This window comes from Phodopus roborovskii, unplaced genomic scaffold (genome assembly GCF_943737965.1).
Source record: "Phodopus roborovskii unplaced genomic scaffold, PHOROB, whole genome shotgun sequence".
Classification (NCBI taxonomy): Eukaryota; Metazoa; Chordata; class Mammalia; order Rodentia; family Cricetidae; genus Phodopus; species Phodopus roborovskii.
Genome location: NW_026126434.1, coordinates 27,197,282 through 27,217,002, shown reverse-complemented (window position 1 = coordinate 27,217,002; position 19,721 = coordinate 27,197,282). Strand labels below are relative to the sequence as shown.

The 19,721-nt window shown below is 44.2% G+C and overlaps 1 protein-coding gene across 5 annotated transcripts in view; it reads left to right on the top strand.

Moving 5' to 3' along the window:
* The window catches only part of Mapk14 (mitogen-activated protein kinase 14), a 56,538-nt gene that overhangs the window by 22,810 nt on the left and 14,007 nt on the right, over window positions 1–19,721 (top strand). For all 5 annotated transcript variants that reach the window (XM_051187122.1, XM_051187120.1, XM_051187119.1 and 2 more), the window contains 6 exons: window positions 993–1,051; window positions 10,386–10,497; window positions 11,198–11,227; window positions 11,544–11,591; window positions 12,953–13,067; window positions 13,463–13,534. In XM_051187122.1, the coding sequence (XP_051043079.1) occupies window positions 993–1,051; window positions 10,386–10,497; window positions 11,198–11,227; window positions 11,544–11,591; window positions 12,953–13,067; window positions 13,463–13,534 (436 nt within the window). The remainder of the gene's footprint in view (window positions 1–992; window positions 1,052–10,385; window positions 10,498–11,197; window positions 11,228–11,543; window positions 11,592–12,952; window positions 13,068–13,462; window positions 13,535–19,721) is intronic.

Genomic DNA, 19,721 nt, shown 5'->3' with positions numbered 1-19,721 from the left:
TAAAAACAAACCCTCAAAGATTGTCTCAAGAGCCCAGGTCTGACCTTACTGTAAAGAGCATGAGGTTGTTCATGTGGGCGCCAAGTTTAGTAAAAATGTGTTATTTCAGACTGGCAACTTTTGGGTCATTGTAGGCTAATTAGAGATCTTTGCTGTAAAGGCCCTTTCTAAGAAATTGACTTCTAGTTTCTTTTACTGCTTACTGGCTTGCTCAACCTGCTTTCTGATAGAACCTAGGACCACTATCCTAGGGTGGCACCATCCACATCACTTGGCAATCAAGAAAATGTGCCCACAGGCCAATCTGATGGGGACACTTCCTCAGCCAAAATCCCCCTCTTACCAAAAATGACATAAAAAATAACCAATGTGAGTATTAAAACTTGGTGAGAGAGCATTGTGCTTTTCCCTGTTGTCTTTTCCAGACTCCTTGTTTCTTGTTTTTTTTTTTTTTTAATCATTGGAAGGATTTAATTTTGCTTTGTTTCAAAGACTGCTACTAAAAGTAGGTTATTCAGGAAGCTTGTTTGCATGAATTGCATTTTGTGATTCTGTTCTTGACAAAGGGTTTCACATAGCCCAGGCTTGCCTCAAACTCACAGTAGCCAAGGATGACCTTGCATTCCTGATCCTCTTGCCTTCGCTTCTAAAGGGCTAGACCTGCTGGTACTACTACCAGCTCTTTTTCATTTTTTAAACCATTTGATCTAAATACAAAAAACTACTGGGTTTGCCTGGCAGTGATGGCACACACCTGTAATCCCAGCATTGAGAGGTGGAGGCAGGGAGATCAGAAGTCCAAGCTAGCCTGGGCCACATGAGACACTGTCTCCACGCCCCTAACCCCCAAAAAGAAATGGTTTGGGTAGCAAGTCAGTGCTAAGCATATGGATGAACTGTACCTGGAATTAGTCCTTTTTACAGCCCAGACCTGATGGGCACTGCAGGAGACCATTGCTTTCCTGTCGTTTCATTTTTATGTGTTCTTGCAGGTCATCGGTCTGCTGGATGTGTTTACACCTGCAAGGTCCCTGGAGGAATTCAATGATGTGTGAGTGAATCTTTTGCATTTGCGACCCTCAGCTGGGAGGGTGGAGATGGACAGCCCACAGAAATGCTCAACAGTATTCAGACTTCAGGAGAGCCTTCTGTCACACTGGGCTCCTGGGGTGGGGGTGGGGGGGCACAGAAAGTAAATATTATGCTTGGTGCATTTTAGCACTTTTATCATTTCAGGCATAGTGTGGCCCGTTCAGAACCAGAGATGAGCCCTTGTGAAAGTTCCATAGAGGGGAAGTATAGGGAATTTTGACTATAATTTTTTCCCCCTAAAATGGTCCATCATAGGTGGGGGAGGTGGTACTTGGGCTACGTGTACTGGGGCAGACTATAGACCCTCCAGGTTGGAAAAGATTTCTTCCAGTCTGGTGCTTCCTGGAAACCAAGCCTGGGAGTCCCAGGAGCCAGAAGTAGGGAGTCGGGAAATAAAATAGAAGGAGGCAGAGGTAGTGCATTGATGTGTTAGTGGCCAATCACCACTGAAAACACCTGGGCCAGAAACTGCCAAGGTGTAGAGAACTAACATTACAGAATGCACCTCAGAGGGGGCCATTTTTTCTGATGCTCCTAAGGTTTGTTCATTCTTCATGAATGCCTTCACAGGCTTCCTGACGGTTGTGAGAGCAAGACAGAATCCAACAGGTGTCCTGTGCAAGACTAGGCTCTGCACAACAACAGCTTTCCTACTGCCTTTAACACCCTGCATTATTTCAACTTGATAGACTCTAGAATCGCTGCTGGCCTCTGGGAAGCCTGTGGGGATTATCTTGAGTGAATTAATAGATGTGGGAAGAGCCATCTAAATTGTGGCTGGGACTGTTCCCTAGGCAGGGCAGAGGGGACTACATAGGACAGGGAAGAGCAAGCTGAGAGTAGCATCTTAATGCTTCTCTGGTTAGTTGCTGATGCAGTGTGGTCAGGTGCCTGCAACTGTGAGCCAGAGTACAGCCTTCTCCCTTAAGTTGCCCTATCCTGCTTTAGAGATGACACACTGTGTTATAAGAGAAGAAACATCTTAAGCACAGTCACACATTTTTTTTTTTTTTTGTTGGGATTCTGGCATTCCTCAGTGGAAAGGATGTTTATTGTAATAAGCCAAACAGAATTGCAAGTCATTGCTGCTCTTCCTGAACTTCTGTGATAGTCAGATTGCTTTCTCTGTGACATCATGCCTGAAAAAAATTAGCTATGCAAAGAGAAAAAAGGTGATTTTACCTTGTGTTTTTAGAGATTCCAGGTCACAGTTATGTGGGTCCGTGGCTTTTAGGCTTCTGCTAGAGGTGCCAGGTAACAATGGCAGGGAATGTTAGTATAACAAAAACCACTCCTCCAGTGGCTATAAGGGGACCAGGATTCCAGTTTTCAAAGCTACTAATGACCTAAGCCCTGCCACCCAGAGATGTTGATGCTCCTAAGAGCACCCGTCTGGGGGGTTGGAAGGTCATTCTCCATCCAGATTATAGCACTTCATGCCCAATGCTCCCACTGCAAAACCATCTTTTCTCTACTCTTTCTTTGGGCAGGGTGTCAAGCCCATTTAATTATTTCCCATGTTAACTTTATAGAAAAGGGGAATAGTAAAGGGAGAAGTGAATGGCAAAGATGGAATGGGAGAGGAGGAAAGGCACTTTGGCCCATTTACAAGAACTCAGCCACATTAACCTGACCCTGCAAATGAGAGTTTAGGAAGCAAATAAAGAGAAAGACTGGCAGTAACTAAGAATGACAGGCTGTTCCCGCAGCCTTGTCTCAGCGCCAGAACAGAGGCTCTCCACATAGCTGAGTATAGACTATGTGGTTGGAAAAGAGACTTGTGGAATCTGAATGAGGGACAAATGCTACAGCAGTGTCTCTGAATTTTAACCTAAGGTTTTTGATGAGGATGGATAGACTTTAACAGGAAAAGAAAAAAAGATTTATGGGCTAGCAAGTATTGTGCTCTGTTTAATTGAGCATCCTAGAATGGAAAATGGACCTGTTTTTCCTACATTGAAAGGGGCCTTAATGATACCTGCTGTAAGTTTGAGGAGTTAAATTTTACTGACTGTAGTTTTATCCCCCATTGTGAAGCCCACCAACCCAGTGTATCCCCCTGTAAACTACAGTTGCATTGATGGATTCAGCAAATGCATGACTGTGGCAGAGGGACCTGTTTTCTTTTCACCCCCAGCTGGGTTCTAACGACTCTTGCTTTGGGTTTTTTGGTTTTTTTGGTTTGGTGTTTTGTTTTTGGTTGTTGTTGTTTTGTTTTGTGGGGTGTTTGTTTGTTTGTTTGTTTTTCTGATACAGTGTTTCTCTGTGTAATAGCACTGGCTGTTCTGAAACTTGCTTTGTGGACCAGACTGGCCTTGAACTCAGAGATCCACCTGCCTCTGCCTCCCTAGTGCCACCACTTGGCCTGTGGGGGTTTTTTGGTTTTGGTTTTTGTTTGTTTTTTAGATTTATTTTTTTATTATTTATGTGTGGGTAAGTGTCTGTGTGTGGTACCTGGTGTCTGTGTACGTCACATCTTGTGGCTGGAGTTGTCTGTGGTTGTGAGCCACAGTGTGCTGGGCAAGAGCAGCTAGTGTTCTTAACCCCTAATCCTTCCTCATCTAGCTCTTCTGTGAACTAGCTCTCAGGTGCTGCCTGGTGAACCTGCAAGACAGCTAGAGCATGCTCTCGCTGGAAACATTGGGACCTGAACTTTCAGTTAGAAAAGTGTTCGTTTACCTGCTGACTTTTTCTGGTGCTGATAGCTGTCAACAGTTAGCACCTATCTGTACTCTCCAGTCAGTGTAGAGCACACCCAAGAGAACACACTTCTACAGTACAGTTGCAGAGTGACTGTCCCGTGTTACACTGCTGCTGCGTATGCCAGAGCCTGTGTCCACTCAGAAAAGATGGGCAGTTTAACAACACAAGCTGGATACACAGCAGGCTCTGATTTTGATATACATCTCCCATGCTAATTAGCAAAAGCTGTAATCACCTTTCAGGTGTACAATTGACTTTTGTTTATGCTTTTCCTGTGTGATTCAGATTTTTGCTTCTTCTCTAAGACCATGTGTACCTTCAAGAAGAGAACAGTAGATTGTGTGCTTTGTTCATGACCCACAACCTGTAGGCACTGGGATGACTTGGGAAATGGGCACATCTAATTTTGACCACTGTATGACGGGGTTGGGCAGGTGGCACATTTTACAGACACCCAAATGGAGATCATTTGAGCACTTCTCCTAAGTATTCTCAGTTATTGTCTGTACTTCTTGCTGGTATAGGTTTCATTGGTGTGCATCCTGGCAATATTTACAATCTTTTTCGTTTCCTTGTTTTGCTCAGGTGGTCTCCCATCCAAGTACTAACCAGGCTTGGCCTTGTTTAGCTTCCAAGATTGGATGTTTTGCTTTTATGTGCTCCCTCTCCAGTTTACTCACGCCTACAGACACTCCATAATGTTCAACAATGGTTAATTTTAATTTTAGCAGATGTAGTTTCTCTCCTGAATCCACATTAATAGGGCCAGAACTGGATGAGTATAGCAATTGAAAACCAGTGTTCCTCATTAGTAGCTGCTGTCAGTTTCCTTCTGTTCTGGATTCTTGGCAAATACTTCTTTGTTCATAAATATGGCCTGCCAGGCAGTGGTGATACACATCTTTAAACCCAGCATTCTGATAGCAGAGGCAGGCAGATTTTGAGTTTGAGCAAATTCCAGAACATCCATATAGAGAAACCCTGTCTTGGAAAACCAAAACAAACAAAAACTAAAAAACTATGGCCTACTCAAGTGACTGAAGTAAAATGTGCAGACCATCTATTGTAATGAGATATCCTCCCTGCCCAAATCTGTTGCACTGACCATACCCATTGGGGTTGTTACCTGGAGGAGAGGGGGAGACTGGATCTGGGGTCCCGGACCCCAGCTTGCTCTCTTGCTTCCTGGTCAGAGACAGAGAGCATCTGAATGTGTCCTTGGGACGGGAACCTGTGGTGGTCATCTGTTTCTGGTGTTTAAGTGATTTCTCCCTGAATAAACATCCATCAGCCTATTGTTTCCCAGATTCTCATTTATCCCAGCAATAGTCTATGGTATTAACTGGGTTTTAGTAGTGTCTCAGCTTACAGAGAATTTGAACATAAATACTGTCATCTGACAACACTGTGAGGTGGATTTATCATCTCTGAATATCAAATGAGGAAACAGATTGAAACCTTTATATAAGCCTGAACAAAACTGCTTCCTTCTGTGTGCTCTGGCTCTCAGGTCCTGTTACATGTCTAAGGTCATAATTGACACTGCTGTGTTCTGTCCTGTGCCAGATGCCAAAACTAAAGACACTCTCTGTCCTGGGTTGCCTCCTCTGTGGCGTTTCACCTGCCTTCCTCTCATCTAAACTGAATGTCTTATGCTGCTGCATTCTTCAGGTCTAGCATCTGTGGCTACAGTGGCCACCCTCCTGCTGTCCTTCTGTACCTGTTGGTACCATGGCTGTCTGACACCATGCTTGGGGCTGTGTGTCTTTCCTATACCACAGACAGTATGGATATTTCGGAATAGTGATTCCAGGCTCGGTTATGCTGGTAGAGGACACCATCTGTGCTCCGTGTGAGAGTGGTGTGCAGTAAAGTAAGCTTGCTAAATTAACCATCTTGGCTACTGGATGGTTCTTCTGCCCCTTGTGATAGAACACTCTGGTCTAATTGTGTTCATGCACATAAGAACCTGAGCATGCATGTTTCCAATAAAATACTCCATCATCCTGTCTCACCAATACTACTCTGAGTCTTCTGGGCCATCCATGTTAGTGCCCTTGTGGGTGCTTTTAGGCACTACACAGAGCAAGGCATAACCCTCCTAACTTTGAACATGGTACACACCAGTGCTAAGGAACTTATAAAGAAGGAAATAGATAGTATGCAAGCAGACTGCAGCTTTAAAAAAAAAAAAAAGGAGAATTAGGAGTGGGATTAGCATGGCTTCAGATAGGGAAAAACCTTAAAGATGTGGAATTTGTGCAAAATATTGAAGTAGTAAAGGGCAGGCAAGATGGCTCAAGAGTAAAGGGGCTTGCTGCACAAGCCTGACCTGGTTTCAATCTCTGCCGTCCTTGTACAAGCAGAGAACAAGTTCCACGGAGTTGTTCTCTGCCCTATACACACAAGTAATAAATATGTTGTCGTTGTAAAGGAATTCAACCCATAGATACCTAGGGGAAGCCTATCCCAGGCAAAGCAACAGTCAGTGTAAAGATCCTGAGGCAGAAGGCTGCATGCTGTATTAGAGCTAGAGTGGGAAGCCCAGTCTGCAGGTCAGAGGTGACTGGGCCAGAGTACTTGTTTGGGGGGAATTCTCTGTCTTACTCTGAGGGAGAGAGGTTGTATGATTTACTTCTGTACTTTTGAAAAGAAGTACTCTGCCTGCTCCTGTGGTAAGGACTGGTGGTGGTTAGAGTGTCAGCTCCTGAAGCTGATTTAAGATAGGGAAGACATGTTCTACCTTTCTCTATCTAATTGCTTTTAATAGAGCCAGTGGTGGTGGAGGTTTTGTTTTGTTTTGAATCTTCATTGTGTTGTGCTTTCAAAAGGCTCAGATGGGGGAATCTTGACAACTGGTTACTACCCACGCAGGATTTAGTAAAGAAGACTCTGGGACAGGGTTCAGTCTAGAGTCCTGGGAACTGCCATCCCTGAGTCCCACTGATTGGTTTCACTGGGAGGTATGTGAGGAACTTAAGTTTAGAGGACACCACCTTCACAAGAGAAAAGCAAGATTGGAAATGTGAAGTCATCTTTTTGGCCTTCAGCTCATATAACAATCTCACCTAATCTTTTAGAGATGAGGTATTAGCTCTCCAACAGTGATAGTGCACTAAAGGCTTCCTGAACTCGTTTTAGGAACTGACTATATAGTCCAACGGTAAGCTCAGCATGTCTTCTCCAATGTCAGTAAGTGTATTTGCCAGAGTCAGATCCTGTAGAGACTCAGGGCCCTGAGTCTCTCCAGTGTTGCCCCTTTCAGATTGTCCATCTTGCTTTTGTGGTGCTGGGGTAGAACCAGGCTTGACCTTTTAAGTGAGTTCATCTGCATTTGTCCTTCCACACCCTGCTCACTGATTTGAGAAGTGACCTGCCTTCTGTAAACAGACTGAGTGGTGCTTGCTCCTGTCCTGTGCTGTATGAGTTGCTTTGGAGCTCCTTCCATGTGTGAGCTGAACTTTGGTACCCAATGGTCATAGATTGATCTTGGATCTTCTGGAAACAGCATGGAGTGAAATAATAACAATTCTGCCGTAAATAGTGCTTTAGTTGACTTTGCTGTATCCTGAAAGCAGTGTGGTGTTCTTCCCATGGAGCTGACTAATTGTGTGGTTTGACAGTCTCAGCCTCCTAGAAATGTATGTGATAAGACATATCAGAAGCACTGCACCTACTGTATGCATCTCCCAGATCATACGATACAAGTGTATGGTAGTGAAGGAGACTGAGAGTTACACAGGGGCTGTGTACTCTAGCTGTTCTGTGTGGCTGTATGTTTGTGTGTATGGTGGTTGCAGAAGTGTGTGTACCCTGGAGCACAGAGGTCAGAGAACAACTCTGGAGTTAGTTCTCCATCCACCATGGGTCACCCTCTTCAGTGTTCTTACATTTATCGGATTATATGCCAGTTTGAGGCTAAGAATACAGTTCCTAAAGCAGGGTGAGGCAGAAGGATGTCCAGTTCAAGGCCAACCAAGGTAAATAGTGAAACCTGTCTCAAAAGCTCCAGGACTGGGAGTGCACCTCAGTAAGAGTGTCTGCCAGTGTGCAGGAGACACCGGGTACAATCCTCAGCACTACCAAAGATGAATGACTGGAAATAGGAAGGGACAGTGCTCATGATAGTCTGTTTTTCTTTGGTATTGAGAAACAAAGAAATTATCTAGAGATGAGGTACCCTTGGTGGTTATGACATCTGTAAAATGTTAAAATTTTATTAGCTTATATATGCATGTGTGTATGAGTAAATTTTTATGCCACACAGCATGCATGTGGAGGCCAGAGGACAACTTATAGGAGTCGGTTCTCTTTCCACGGTGTGGGTCCTGAACATGGAACTCAGGTCATCAGGCTTCGCAGCTGCCTTTGATTGTACCCTTTGAGGCTTGGAATATCACTGAAATAAAAATGACCTTGATGAAAACACTTCGAGTGTGATATAATCTTTATATTTTTAAGAATTACTTTATGTGTGTGTTAGAGGGTGTGTATCTGGAGCTGGAGTTACAGGCAGTTGTGAGCCATCTGACAGGGATTCTGGGAACAAAATTCAGGTTCACTGGAGAGCAGAAGGCATTTTCACTGATGATCCATCTTTCCAGCCTCCTAATTCACTCTTTAAATTACATGTAGAGCTCATCTTTTTCCTTAATGCAACATAAACATGCAAGTTTTAGGAAATCAGCTAAAAATCTCACTTTAGTCAGATCTAGGTCAAGTCTTCATACCATAGCAGACTCAGCTAAGCCTTCTCTCATGGAGGAGAGACACCTGCCCTACTTACACTCAGCCTTCTTTATGTCCCAATACAGGGTGCTGTGGTGAGGTTGGGGTGGAGACATTGGGTCTGGAATCTGATGCAAACCTGCTGAACTTGAATGCAGACACTCCTTCATTTTCGTACCACATAAAGGCAAGATTACTAGTCAGCACCACACCTGTGGGAAGCTCTGGACCGCCCTTTCCTGTTCCTACTTCCTTTAAGGGAAATGCAAGGGTAGTGCCAATAAATAGCCTTTTGCTAGTCATTTCTGGAAAAAAAAAAAAAAGAAGAAGAAGAAAATCACACTTTGAAAATCCAAGGACACACCTGTTTTAAAACCTACAACATAGGGCCGGAGAGACGACTCATTGGTTAAGAGCACTGGCTGCTCTTCTGTAGTATCCAGGTTCAATTCCCAGCAACCACATGGTAGCTGACACCTGTAGGTAGCTCAAGGTCTGGGAGATTGATTCCCTCACACGGGGTCAAACACCAGTGCACATTAAAAATAACAAAACAAAAAACAACCCTACAGCCAGGCGTTGGTGGAACATGACTTTAATCTCAGCACTCTGGAGGCGGAGGCAGGAAGATCTCGGAAGTTGAGGCTAGGTTGGTCTATACAGTGAGTTACAGGACAGGCTCCAAAGCTACAGAGAGAAACCCTGTCTCAAAAAAGCAAAAACAACAAACAACAACAAAAACCCTATAACATAGATTTACACTGAGGTAAAAATACAATGGTGAGCTTGCAAGTATGTGATCCTTTATTACGTGTGTGCAGTTATACTGGTATTTCTCCTGCAAAAATAAGAAAATGATGGGCTTGCCTAGCATTCCTGAAGCCCTGGGTTTGATCTCCAGCACTGTTCTATTGCTGTGAAGAGATGCCATGACCAAGACAACTTACAGAGGCAAGCATTTAATTGGGAACCTCTTACAGTTTTAGAGGGTTTTAAAGAAGGTCCATTATTGTTGCAGGGGATGGGTGGGGCCGGTGCTGGTGTGGGCTTTTGAAACTTCAGAGTTTACCTGCAATGACACTTCCTCCAACAAGGACACACCTCTCTTAGCAACTGGGTGGGAGTGGGGGTATTTCACAGTTCTATATCATCAAAAACACTGAAGGCAGGAACTCATGTACAAGCCTAGAAGCAGGAGGTGACACAGAGGCCATGGAGGGTGCTGCTTACTTGTTCAGCCTGCTTTCTTACAGGACCCTCCCTCATCAATCACTATTTAAGAAAATGCTCCACAGGCTTGCTTACAGGAGGCATTTTCTCAATTGAGCTTCCCTCCTCTCTGATGATTCTAGCTTGTTGTCGAGTTAACATAAAAGTAGCTGGTATAGCTCCTGATCTTTCCAAACAGCTCCACTAACTGGGGACCAAGCATTTAAATACACGAACCTAGGGGGGACCATTCTCATTCAACCACATACAGAAGTGACGTCGGTCATCCTAGCATTCAGGGAGTTGAGGCAGGAATCGAGAACTCAAGGTCATATTTGATTAAGTTTGAAGTAGAATGGGCTACATACAACCTGTCTGATGAGGAGAAAACAAAACTGCTTACAGTGTCTCGTGTATCTTTATAATCTCAATCTTTGCTGTTTTCTGTTCACGTTTTTTGTTTTTTTTTTTTTTCTTTTTTCCTTTTTTCCTTCACAGAACCTAGAAAAGTACATAGCAAACAGGAATGGGCATAAATATGGTGAGATTATATTGCCAGCTTGCCAGTGGCAACATTGAGGTTTTGACTGTCCATGTGGTGCTTCCTGGGTGGTCTTTCCTGGATCGGGATGTGACTCTGCTTCTTTTTCTAGGTACCTGGTAACCCATCTCATGGGGGCAGACCTGAACAACATCGTAAAGTGTCAGAAACTTACTGATGACCACGTTCAGTTCCTTATCTACCAGATCCTCAGAGGCCTGAAGGTACAGGCAGTAGCAGTGTTTGTCATGTCTAGTAAGGACTTAGGACAGACTGCTTTCTTTAGAAAAACTTAAGAGGAGTTACAGAATTAACAGAATTAACCAATCCTGCTGCTCTTTTATTTCCCAGGCCAAAGCTGACCATAAAGCAAGTCCTAAGTGTTATGTCATCCATTCCTTTGATCCTTTGGTCTGAATATCTGAGAGACAGGAACTGTTAGCTGTATTGAAAAGTTAGTAGCTTCTTGATACACCCTGGTATCCGCCTTGCCTTGTGTGATATTGAGACTTTATTGTTCCTCAAGCCTGGGCTGGCCTCTATTCCTTCTCAGGATTTGAGAGGTAGAAGGAGGACAACATAGAGAGCACCGGACTGTTCAGTGTTGTGTAGTGAGATCTTTGGGGGAGGGGGCTCTTTGGGGAAGCTAATCTGTCATTGTGGGAGGGGCTGGTAAGCTGCTTTTTTAGAATTAAACCACCTTTGATACTAGCACATCACAACTCTTAACGGAGGTCATCATCAAGAAAGAGAGAAGGGGGACAACTCCAGTAGGTGGAGTGTAAGGAACTGAGCAGTGGCAACCCACTGTGAACACCACCACCACTTACTGGCTGAGGGGGCCACTGCAGACCTGCTATGATGTTTGTGACATGAAAAAGCTGGAGATGGTTTTCATTCAACTGACTTTCTTTTCTTTTGCAGTATATACATTCAGCTGACATAATTCACAGGGTATGTATTGTGTCTTAGATGATGATTATTTTGATGGTGTAGGTGGGGCTAGAAGAGTGACATCTAGCTGAGATCTCAACCTTAAGTTTAACTGTTGAAATAGTGATTGACTGCAACTTTGCTCTCAGTGTAGACTGGTAAAGGGACACTTAACCTTTGTAACTGCTTAAGGCTGATTTGGTTCAGACATTGACTGTAGCTTGGAAGTCTGCTTGTCTCTTGTGAGGTCTCCATGTGTCTGCATTCTCTGCACCTGTGGGTAGGGGACTTATTGTGCATCATCTGGTTGATACTATTCTCTCTGCTTGCTTCCTAGGACCTAAAACCTAGTAACCTAGCTGTGAACGAAGACTGTGAGCTGAAGGTAAGAAAGAAAATCCCTGAGTGTTCCTTAGCTGACCAGCCAGCCAGCCTTGGAGAAAATGATTTATAAGCCATTACTTTGAATCTCTGGAACTTTGAGCTGTAGGCTTAGCAAGCTATTTCAAGGAACTTGGAAGTAGATTTTGGTAACACAAGCCTTTAATCCCAGCACACAGGAGACAGAGGCAGGCAGATTTCTGAGTTCAGACCAGCCTGGTCTACAAATTGAGTTCCAAGACAGCCTGGACTACACATAGGAGCCCTGTCTAGGGGGAGGAGTATATAATCTGAATGTCAATTAAGCATTCCTGGAAAACACATTACTAGATAGTTTCTAAAAAGGAAAATGGCAGAAACTCAGAATGATTCAAGTAAGACAGAAGTGAATTAGCTATCTATAAAAAGTACATAGTATTATGGTTTTTTTTTTTTTTTTAATGAATTTTTGGAAAAATAACAGAGGGCTGGAGAGATGGCTGGTTTTCCAGCCCCCATGTGGTGCTCATGACCATCCAAATCCAGATGGTCTGATGCTTACTTTGTCTGTGGCAATGCATGCACTTGGAGCACAGACATTCGTGCAGGCAAAACACTTGTGCATAAAATTTAAAAATGAAAAGATACAATGAAAACCTTTTCTAGGGTTCTAATGTCCATGTAACTACTGTTATATAATCTCCATAAATTCCAAAGTTCTGAGTGTCCCCTCCTAGTAACCCTCACCCCCTCAGCCTTAACCCTGATTTCTGACTCTGAATTATTCCTTTTTTTTTTTTTTTTTTTTTTTTTAAAGATTTGTTTATTTCTTAGGTGTACCTATATACCTACAAGAGAGCATCAGATCCCACTATGGATGGTTGTGAGCCACCATGTGGGTGCTGGGAATTGAACTCAGGACCTCTGGAAGATCAGACAGTGCTCTTAACCTTTGAGCCATCTCTCCAGCCCCTGAATTATTCTTTTGTAGTGTTTCATATAAATGGAATCACACACATTACTGTGTTACAAGTATAACGTCCTCTACCTGCACTGTGTGTTTCAGTACTGTCCCATCTCACAAGCACACTTAAACTTGTAGCCTGCCTTCCTGTTGATGGGCACTTGACACTATTCTGGTTTTTGATACACGCTATTGTGAATATCCTTGTGCAGACCTTTGTGTAGGCATATGTTTTTGTTGTTCTTGAGTAAATTCCCAGCAGGGGAGTGTGCTTTGCTGGCAGCTTTAAAGTCCTTAGAGTGTGTTTGCCATGCATTTTAAGTCAGGACAACAAGGCCCACTTAATGAGAGTAACACTTTTTTCTGTCGTCAGGTGGCAGAGCTTGCCTGCTCCTGTGCCTGACTTCTGCTCTCGCCCTTAGATTCTGGATTTCGGACTTGCTCGGCACACTGATGACGAAATGACAGGCTATGTGGCTACCAGGTGGTACAGAGCTCCTGAGATCATGCTGAACTGGATGCACTACAACCAGACAGGTGATGCTCCAGCCAACTGCCCAGACCTGGCCCAGATGAGGGAGGGATGCTGCTAACATGGTTTTCAGATGACTCAGGGTTAGGTCTTTACCAGAGGAGAGTGGGTTGACACCTCAGCACTCCCAGGAGATCCACTATTCACCAGTAAGAAAGGTTTGCCCTTTTGTAAGATGTTTTGTTTCATTTGACTTAATTATATTCTGACTTACATGACCTGTGGAGCCCTTTATTGGGTGACAGTTTTAATAAGGTCATTTATTTCTATAAAAAATGATGGCTGAACATCAGGTGTCTTAAATGTTGATTTCTATCTTTTACTCCCGGTTTGAGCCCAGTTAATGGTCATGAATATGATAGAAACCATGTCTATGCTTGTATTCTCCTTATTATTCCAGTGGATATTTGGTCCGTGGGCTGCATCATGGCTGAGCTGTTGACCGGAAGAACGCTGTTTCCTGGTACAGACCGTATCCTTTAACATGTTTTGGCTTGCTTCCTCATCTGTGCTGTGCTGTCATAGATGTGTGTTTCCCTTCCTTGTGTGTGGGGAAGACTCAGTCCCAGGTGTTGTTTGGAGGGCTGTCCTCTTGTTGAGTAGCTCTCCTTGACCAGCAAACAAGCTTAAAACACACCTGTTGTCTTTTTGCAGCAAGTCCTTATTAACGAGTTTAGTCTACTGCAGACACTTAGCAAGCGTGCACAGCCACCTGTACCTCAAAGGTATCTTGTTCTCATTTGCTTATTTACGAAAAAAGCTGTGGGCCCCTGTACTGACACACCTGCTGGCTCCTGTCCTATTTGTTGCTTAACAATACACAGTAGAAGCAAGAGGAGAGAGGCCCCTGTTGTGTGCTTTTGTTTTCCACACATCGTCATCCCTGGTTACCAGCCCCACTTCAGTCTCACTCGGTTGTGAGCACCAACACCCTTTCTATCTCTTCTGGTCATGTGCTCCATGGTTTGTGGGAACTCCCATCAGCTCTGCTGGGGGAAAATATTTGGATGAGAATGTTAAAGCAGCTGCTTAAAATTAATTAGTCTTCGGGAGGGGTTTTTACAAAACTGCAAAAGGTTCTGGTTGGGCTCTTAGAAGCGCCACAGCAATGCATGCTTCATCATCTAACTGCAGGGTTAGCTCTTGCTTGACACACCTGAGTCTGTAGGCTCACTACCTGACAATGTGAGCTGCCTTTCTCCGGGGACTGTTTTCTGCTAGACAGTGTCTTTTGTGAAGTGGAACCTCTGCTCCTCAGGCGATGCTATCTGCTCCCCTGCGTGCTACTGGACCCGAGTCCAGTCAATTTCCGCTCAGGTACTTCAGCACCCTTCCCTTCCCTTGGGATTTTGGTTTCTGTGTGTTACAGCCCAAGCTAAGAGGATTAAGAGGCCAGTGACTCCCTCATGCTGCCCCCTGAGACTACCTATCCCGAAACTGCTCTCTGTTCTCTTCTTTCCTTGTGACGTCTCTCCAGCTCCCCTTTGGCTAGTCCCAGACACACATACTCTCATAGACAGACAGCAACATCTGTAGGGAAATTTAGTTCCTCACTTTTGTAGTCCAGGTATTCACAGGTTAAGGGCACAGTCCCTAGAATTTAAATTTTAGCTCTTTTACTTTGAATTATGGGCTTTGAGCAAGTTTTCCAACCTTGGTGTTTCTCAGTTTCCTTAACATAAGATGACATTAGTGTACAGCCCAGAAGGTGATTGTGAGAATTCAGAGATCAGAGCCACCAGGCAGTGCTAGCAGCATCTTCATCCGTGGTTGTCTCAGCCACTTGTCATGGCCACAGATACCTGAGAGAAAGAATTTAAAGGAAGAAAGATTTATTTTGGCTTATGGGCGCAGAAGTCTCAGTCCATGGTGAGGCAGAGCATCAAGGTAGCTGGAGCCTATGTAGAGAAGTCTGCTCACTTCATGGGGGCCAAGGAGCAGGAGCCAGAGTGGGGTGGGGAGGTGGAAGAGGAAAAAAGCCAGGGACAGAGCATCCTCTAGGACACATTCCCAATGACCTGCTTCCTCCCACCAGATCCCACCTCTTAATGTTTCCTACACCAAAATAGCACTACCAGCTAGAGAACAGACCTTCAGCAGGAGGCATTTAGGATCCATACTGTGGATATATTATCCCTAGCCTGTGAAGGCTATGTTCATTTTATAGTGCAAAATGCATTCTGGCTGCATCCAAGAGTCCAGATCCTCTTGAGTCTCAGAGACTGAAGGCAAACTCTGAGCTGCTAGCCCCTGTTAAAAACAGATTACATACTTCCAGTATTCAGTGGTATAAACATCCTCATCCAAAGGTAAGGAAGGACCAGACGACCAAAGCAACATGAAACACAGCATTGAAATTCCATAGTTTCAAGCCCATCATTGGGAGGCTAGGGTGGGGTTCCCTAGAGCTTGGGCAGCCTAGCTCCTGTGACCTTGCTGCATGTACCCATGTGGCCTCTCTTGGCTCACTGCAACTCTGTCACAGTCCATATTCTGGGTACTCATATTTCTGGAGACTCTTGCATCATCAGCTTCATTCTGACAGCTTCATGAACCATGCTCTCAGGCCAGTCACAGGGAATCCAGCCCTGCTATGCATGGCCAAGCTTTCCAGGCTTCCCTTGGAAATCCAGTGGACACCTCTGTCCCCCCTGTAATTCTCGGGTTCTGCATGCCTCAAAAACCAGCATCATATCAGTAACACCAGGGTCTATGGCCAACTTATACAGTAGCACCTGATGGAATCCTGGGAAGGCAATTCCTCGGCAAGCCTTAGTTTAGTGGGCAAGGGTTCTGGAGTACTCTTTTCTAGGGGTATTTTGGGTAAGTTTACATTTGCACCCTGGACCTGCAGTGGTTAGGGGTCTCTCCAAGGGTCTCTGGTGATTTTCCTATCCTCTCTGTAAGGAGTTTGTTTAGTTTGGTTTGAGCCAGTCTTACTTTGTAGCCCATGCTGACCTAGAACTCACTGTGGCCTCAACCTCATAGTGCTCCTCTTGCCTTGGTCTCCTAAATACCAGGTGACTCTGCCTGGGATTCAGGGCCGCCCAACCCCTTTCCTTTGGGCTCCCACCGCCCTGAGCCTCCAGTGATAGACCTGGAACTATGGTTTTTGTGCTGTGCTGGGCCTGGAACCTAGAGCTCTGTGCATGCTAGAGAAGCGCTTCACCAGCTGAGTCACATCTGTAGCCCAGGCTGCTCTTGAATAAAACTAGGAGTTAGCTTATCTGAGTTTAGTATAACTGGGTGAACTGAGTTAGTTTAACAGACTGCTTCCATTTTTCTTAAGATCTTGATGAGTCAGGAGGCTCTCTTCACTGTCTTGTTGTGATTTCTAGAACTCTGTACAAAGCCTCTGGATCATGCTGACTCCACAGCAGCCAGCCTGGAAGGCCTGAGGCCATAGCCGTGTGGTTTGTAAGCAGCTCCCTGATGAGACAGTGCAGGCAGCCTCTCTACTGGGGTTCAGTTTCCTCTATATGTATGCGTTTGCCTCTCTTTTAGTTATTGTGCCTTGGAACTGGTGGTCTTAATTAACTTCTAGCTGACAAGTGCCCAGTGGGACTTTTTGAGGCATTGTGGATGTATTATGTGTGTTTTGTTCTATATATATGATTCATAGTCATGAGCCTGTGATAACTGACTAGATTTTTGTGAGAAATTGTAATGTAATGTAAAACTCACTGCTGTAACTCTATTGTGATAAAAATTAACAAAATTAACCAACAATTTTAAACTTTATAACTTAACAGTTTTAATTGCATTCATGATGCTTGACAGTCATTGCCACTAACTACTGTGCTTCCATCTGGCTTAATAAGAGTGTTAATAATAGTAAGTGTGTAAAGAATAAGCCCACCTCTAAAAACCTGACTGACTGTATGTACCACGTGTTTTCAGCTGATAGAACTTAATAGCGAAAGTGGAAGACTACAGACTCTCTCCAGGTGGAACCCTAACTTTTTCCAGATGCCACCAGTTTTGAAATGTGTGAGTCAGTATTGGAATCACTGACACCCAGTACTTCAGCTTAAGAACAGTGAATTGTGCAGCCTTTTCCTTATGTGTATCTAGTATAGATGATATATTTTTTTCTACCAGTGATTACGGTTTTGGCTTATATCTTAGTTTAAGCTTTTATTGCTATGAAGAGACACCATGACTATGACAACTCTTACGAAGGAAAACATTTAATTAGTGCTGGCTTATAGTTTCAGAGGTTCAGTCCATTATCATCATGGTGGGATATGGCAGCATGCAAGCAGACATGGTGCTGGGAGAAGGATCTGAGAGTCCTACATCTTGACCCATAGGCAACAGGAAGTGAACTGTGTCTTACTGGGCTTAGCTTGAGCATAGGAGACCTCAGAGCCCAATCCTACAATGACATACTTCCTTCAACAAGGTCACACCTACTCCAATAAAGCCACACCTCCTTATAATGTCATTCCCTATGGGGGGCAATTTTTTTTTTTTTCAAAACCACTACAGCTTGTTATTTTCCTTTTCTATGTAGTTGGGTAAATTACCTTCATGCATAAAAGCCCCTGCCCCCATTATAATGGACATGTACTTTTAAGATGTGAACTGTGGTCTAGAGAGATGGCTCAATAGTTAGCAGCTTTGACTGCTCTTCCAAAGGGCCCATGCTCACATCCCAGCACAGTGGTTCATAATCATCCTTAACTCCAGTCTCAGTGATCCAGTGTCTTTTGGTCTCAGAGTACACATGGTACAGATATGGCCACAGGCAAAATGCTCATGCACATTTTAAAAAAGATATGAACAAGAAGGTGCTCAGGCTGCTGGGTTACACTCACATGCCTCTTTTGCTGCTGTGACCCTATATATGTCCTTCATGTATTAAGTCAGTCTCAATGCAATGTTAGTCCCTTCTTCTTTCCCAAATGTGTTATGGAACATTGCAGACATACGAGACAATAGTCTCACAAACCCCATGTCTACACTACCCAGATGGTGGAATGTGGGTGGTAAACAAACCCACTTATCTGTCCATTGCTCTCCATTGTTGGTTTCCTATGTTGTCTTTTTTTGTTATATGTGCTAGGCAGATACTGAACTCTGAGCTGCATCTCTAGAACTCTACTGCCAATACTGAAAGCAACCACCCAGCCAGCGCTCAGGAGGCAGGGGCAGGTGGATCTCTGAGTTTCAGGACAGCCAGGGCTACACAGAGAAACCCTGTCTCAAAAAATCAAAAAAACAACAAAAAAAAAAAAAGAAGAAGAAGAAGAAGAAGAAAAGAAAGAAAGAGGGGGAAAAAAAGGAAAAAGAAAGAAGAAAAAAGCATATTATAGCAAGTTTCTGGGTCAGCCAGTGTTTGGCTGGCTGGCTGGCTGCAGGAGGCCAGGTGCTGAGGCCGTGATGCTATCCAGCCCTCAAAACCAGCACAGCACGATCAGACTGAGCCCACAAAGAGTGATGGGAGTGACTTGGACAGAAGACTTCCTTTGGTGGAAAACAAGGTGGAGTGGGTAATAGAGGTATAAATAATTACTGGGGAGAAAAGTCAAGCAAGAATTAGAACTCCAGAAAGTTACATTGCTTTGTACAGGTCAGTAACCCCAGGTTACTAGGAGTGAAGGGAGGAGGCCCAGGAGCTCCGGGTCACCTCAGCTACATATTGAGTTTGAGACCAGTCTCAAACAAGCATGTCCAGAAAGACTTCCTGTTGAGCAAGACTTAGAAAGGTCAATAGGAGGAGAAAAGGCTTCAAGGGTGGGGGAGGAGGGGAGTAGAGGCTTTACCTCTGGGTAAAGCCTGGGATGTTGGCTGTGAGTTGAAGCACTGAGACCACTCAAGGATAGTAGTTTGAGACAGGCAGATGAGGGAGAAGGTGTGGAACAGCCTGCCTCCTGATGGGCCAGCTCCATTATAAAGGTTGAATGTCCTTCAGGCAGCTGGAAAACAACCCAGGGAAATAGGTTCCTTTAAGATGTCAGTAAATGCAGCTGGTTAGGAAACCTATACTCAGTCACTTTGTGGGGTTCTGAAGCTTGCACTGTAAAACCACCTGTTGGGGATTGGAGAGTCTGTTTCCTCCTGTTACATACCTCTTGCTGTGGCTACTCAAATCACATTTTTGTGGAGTAGAAATGTGAATGGAGGTAGATGTATGTAAATTGAGTAACTTTCTGTCTGCAAGGAAGATCCTCTTACCTGCCACTGAGTACCTGCCCCCACCTGGAAAAAAAATGAGCTTTCTAACTTCAGAAATTCTAACTTCAGAAATATCTTATGTGGGTGGACTTGCTTCTGGTTTACCTCAGTTTTCTGTAGGATGCAGTTGCTGGGTCTAGATTAGTGACTGTTGCAGGTTTTGTGAACTGTGGAAGTGGCTGTATCCAGTGCATTAACACACAACCTTGTTGCAGGCCAGCAAAACTTCATGGATAAAACAGGCAGCAGGCTTCGCCTTGCTGTTTCCTTTCTAGAATTTTCTTCTGTTTCAGCAGATTTTCTTTTAAGGCAAGATGCCATCTTATTGCATAAACAGTTCCTATGACTAGGCAACGGTGGTTTGCAGAGCTGTTTTCATTATTAAATTATGCTATCTTGACTATATGTGCAAGCCAGATGAAGAATATTTTCATCTACTCTATCTGTACTTTAAGTGTTGTGTGTACCTTTTATGTACC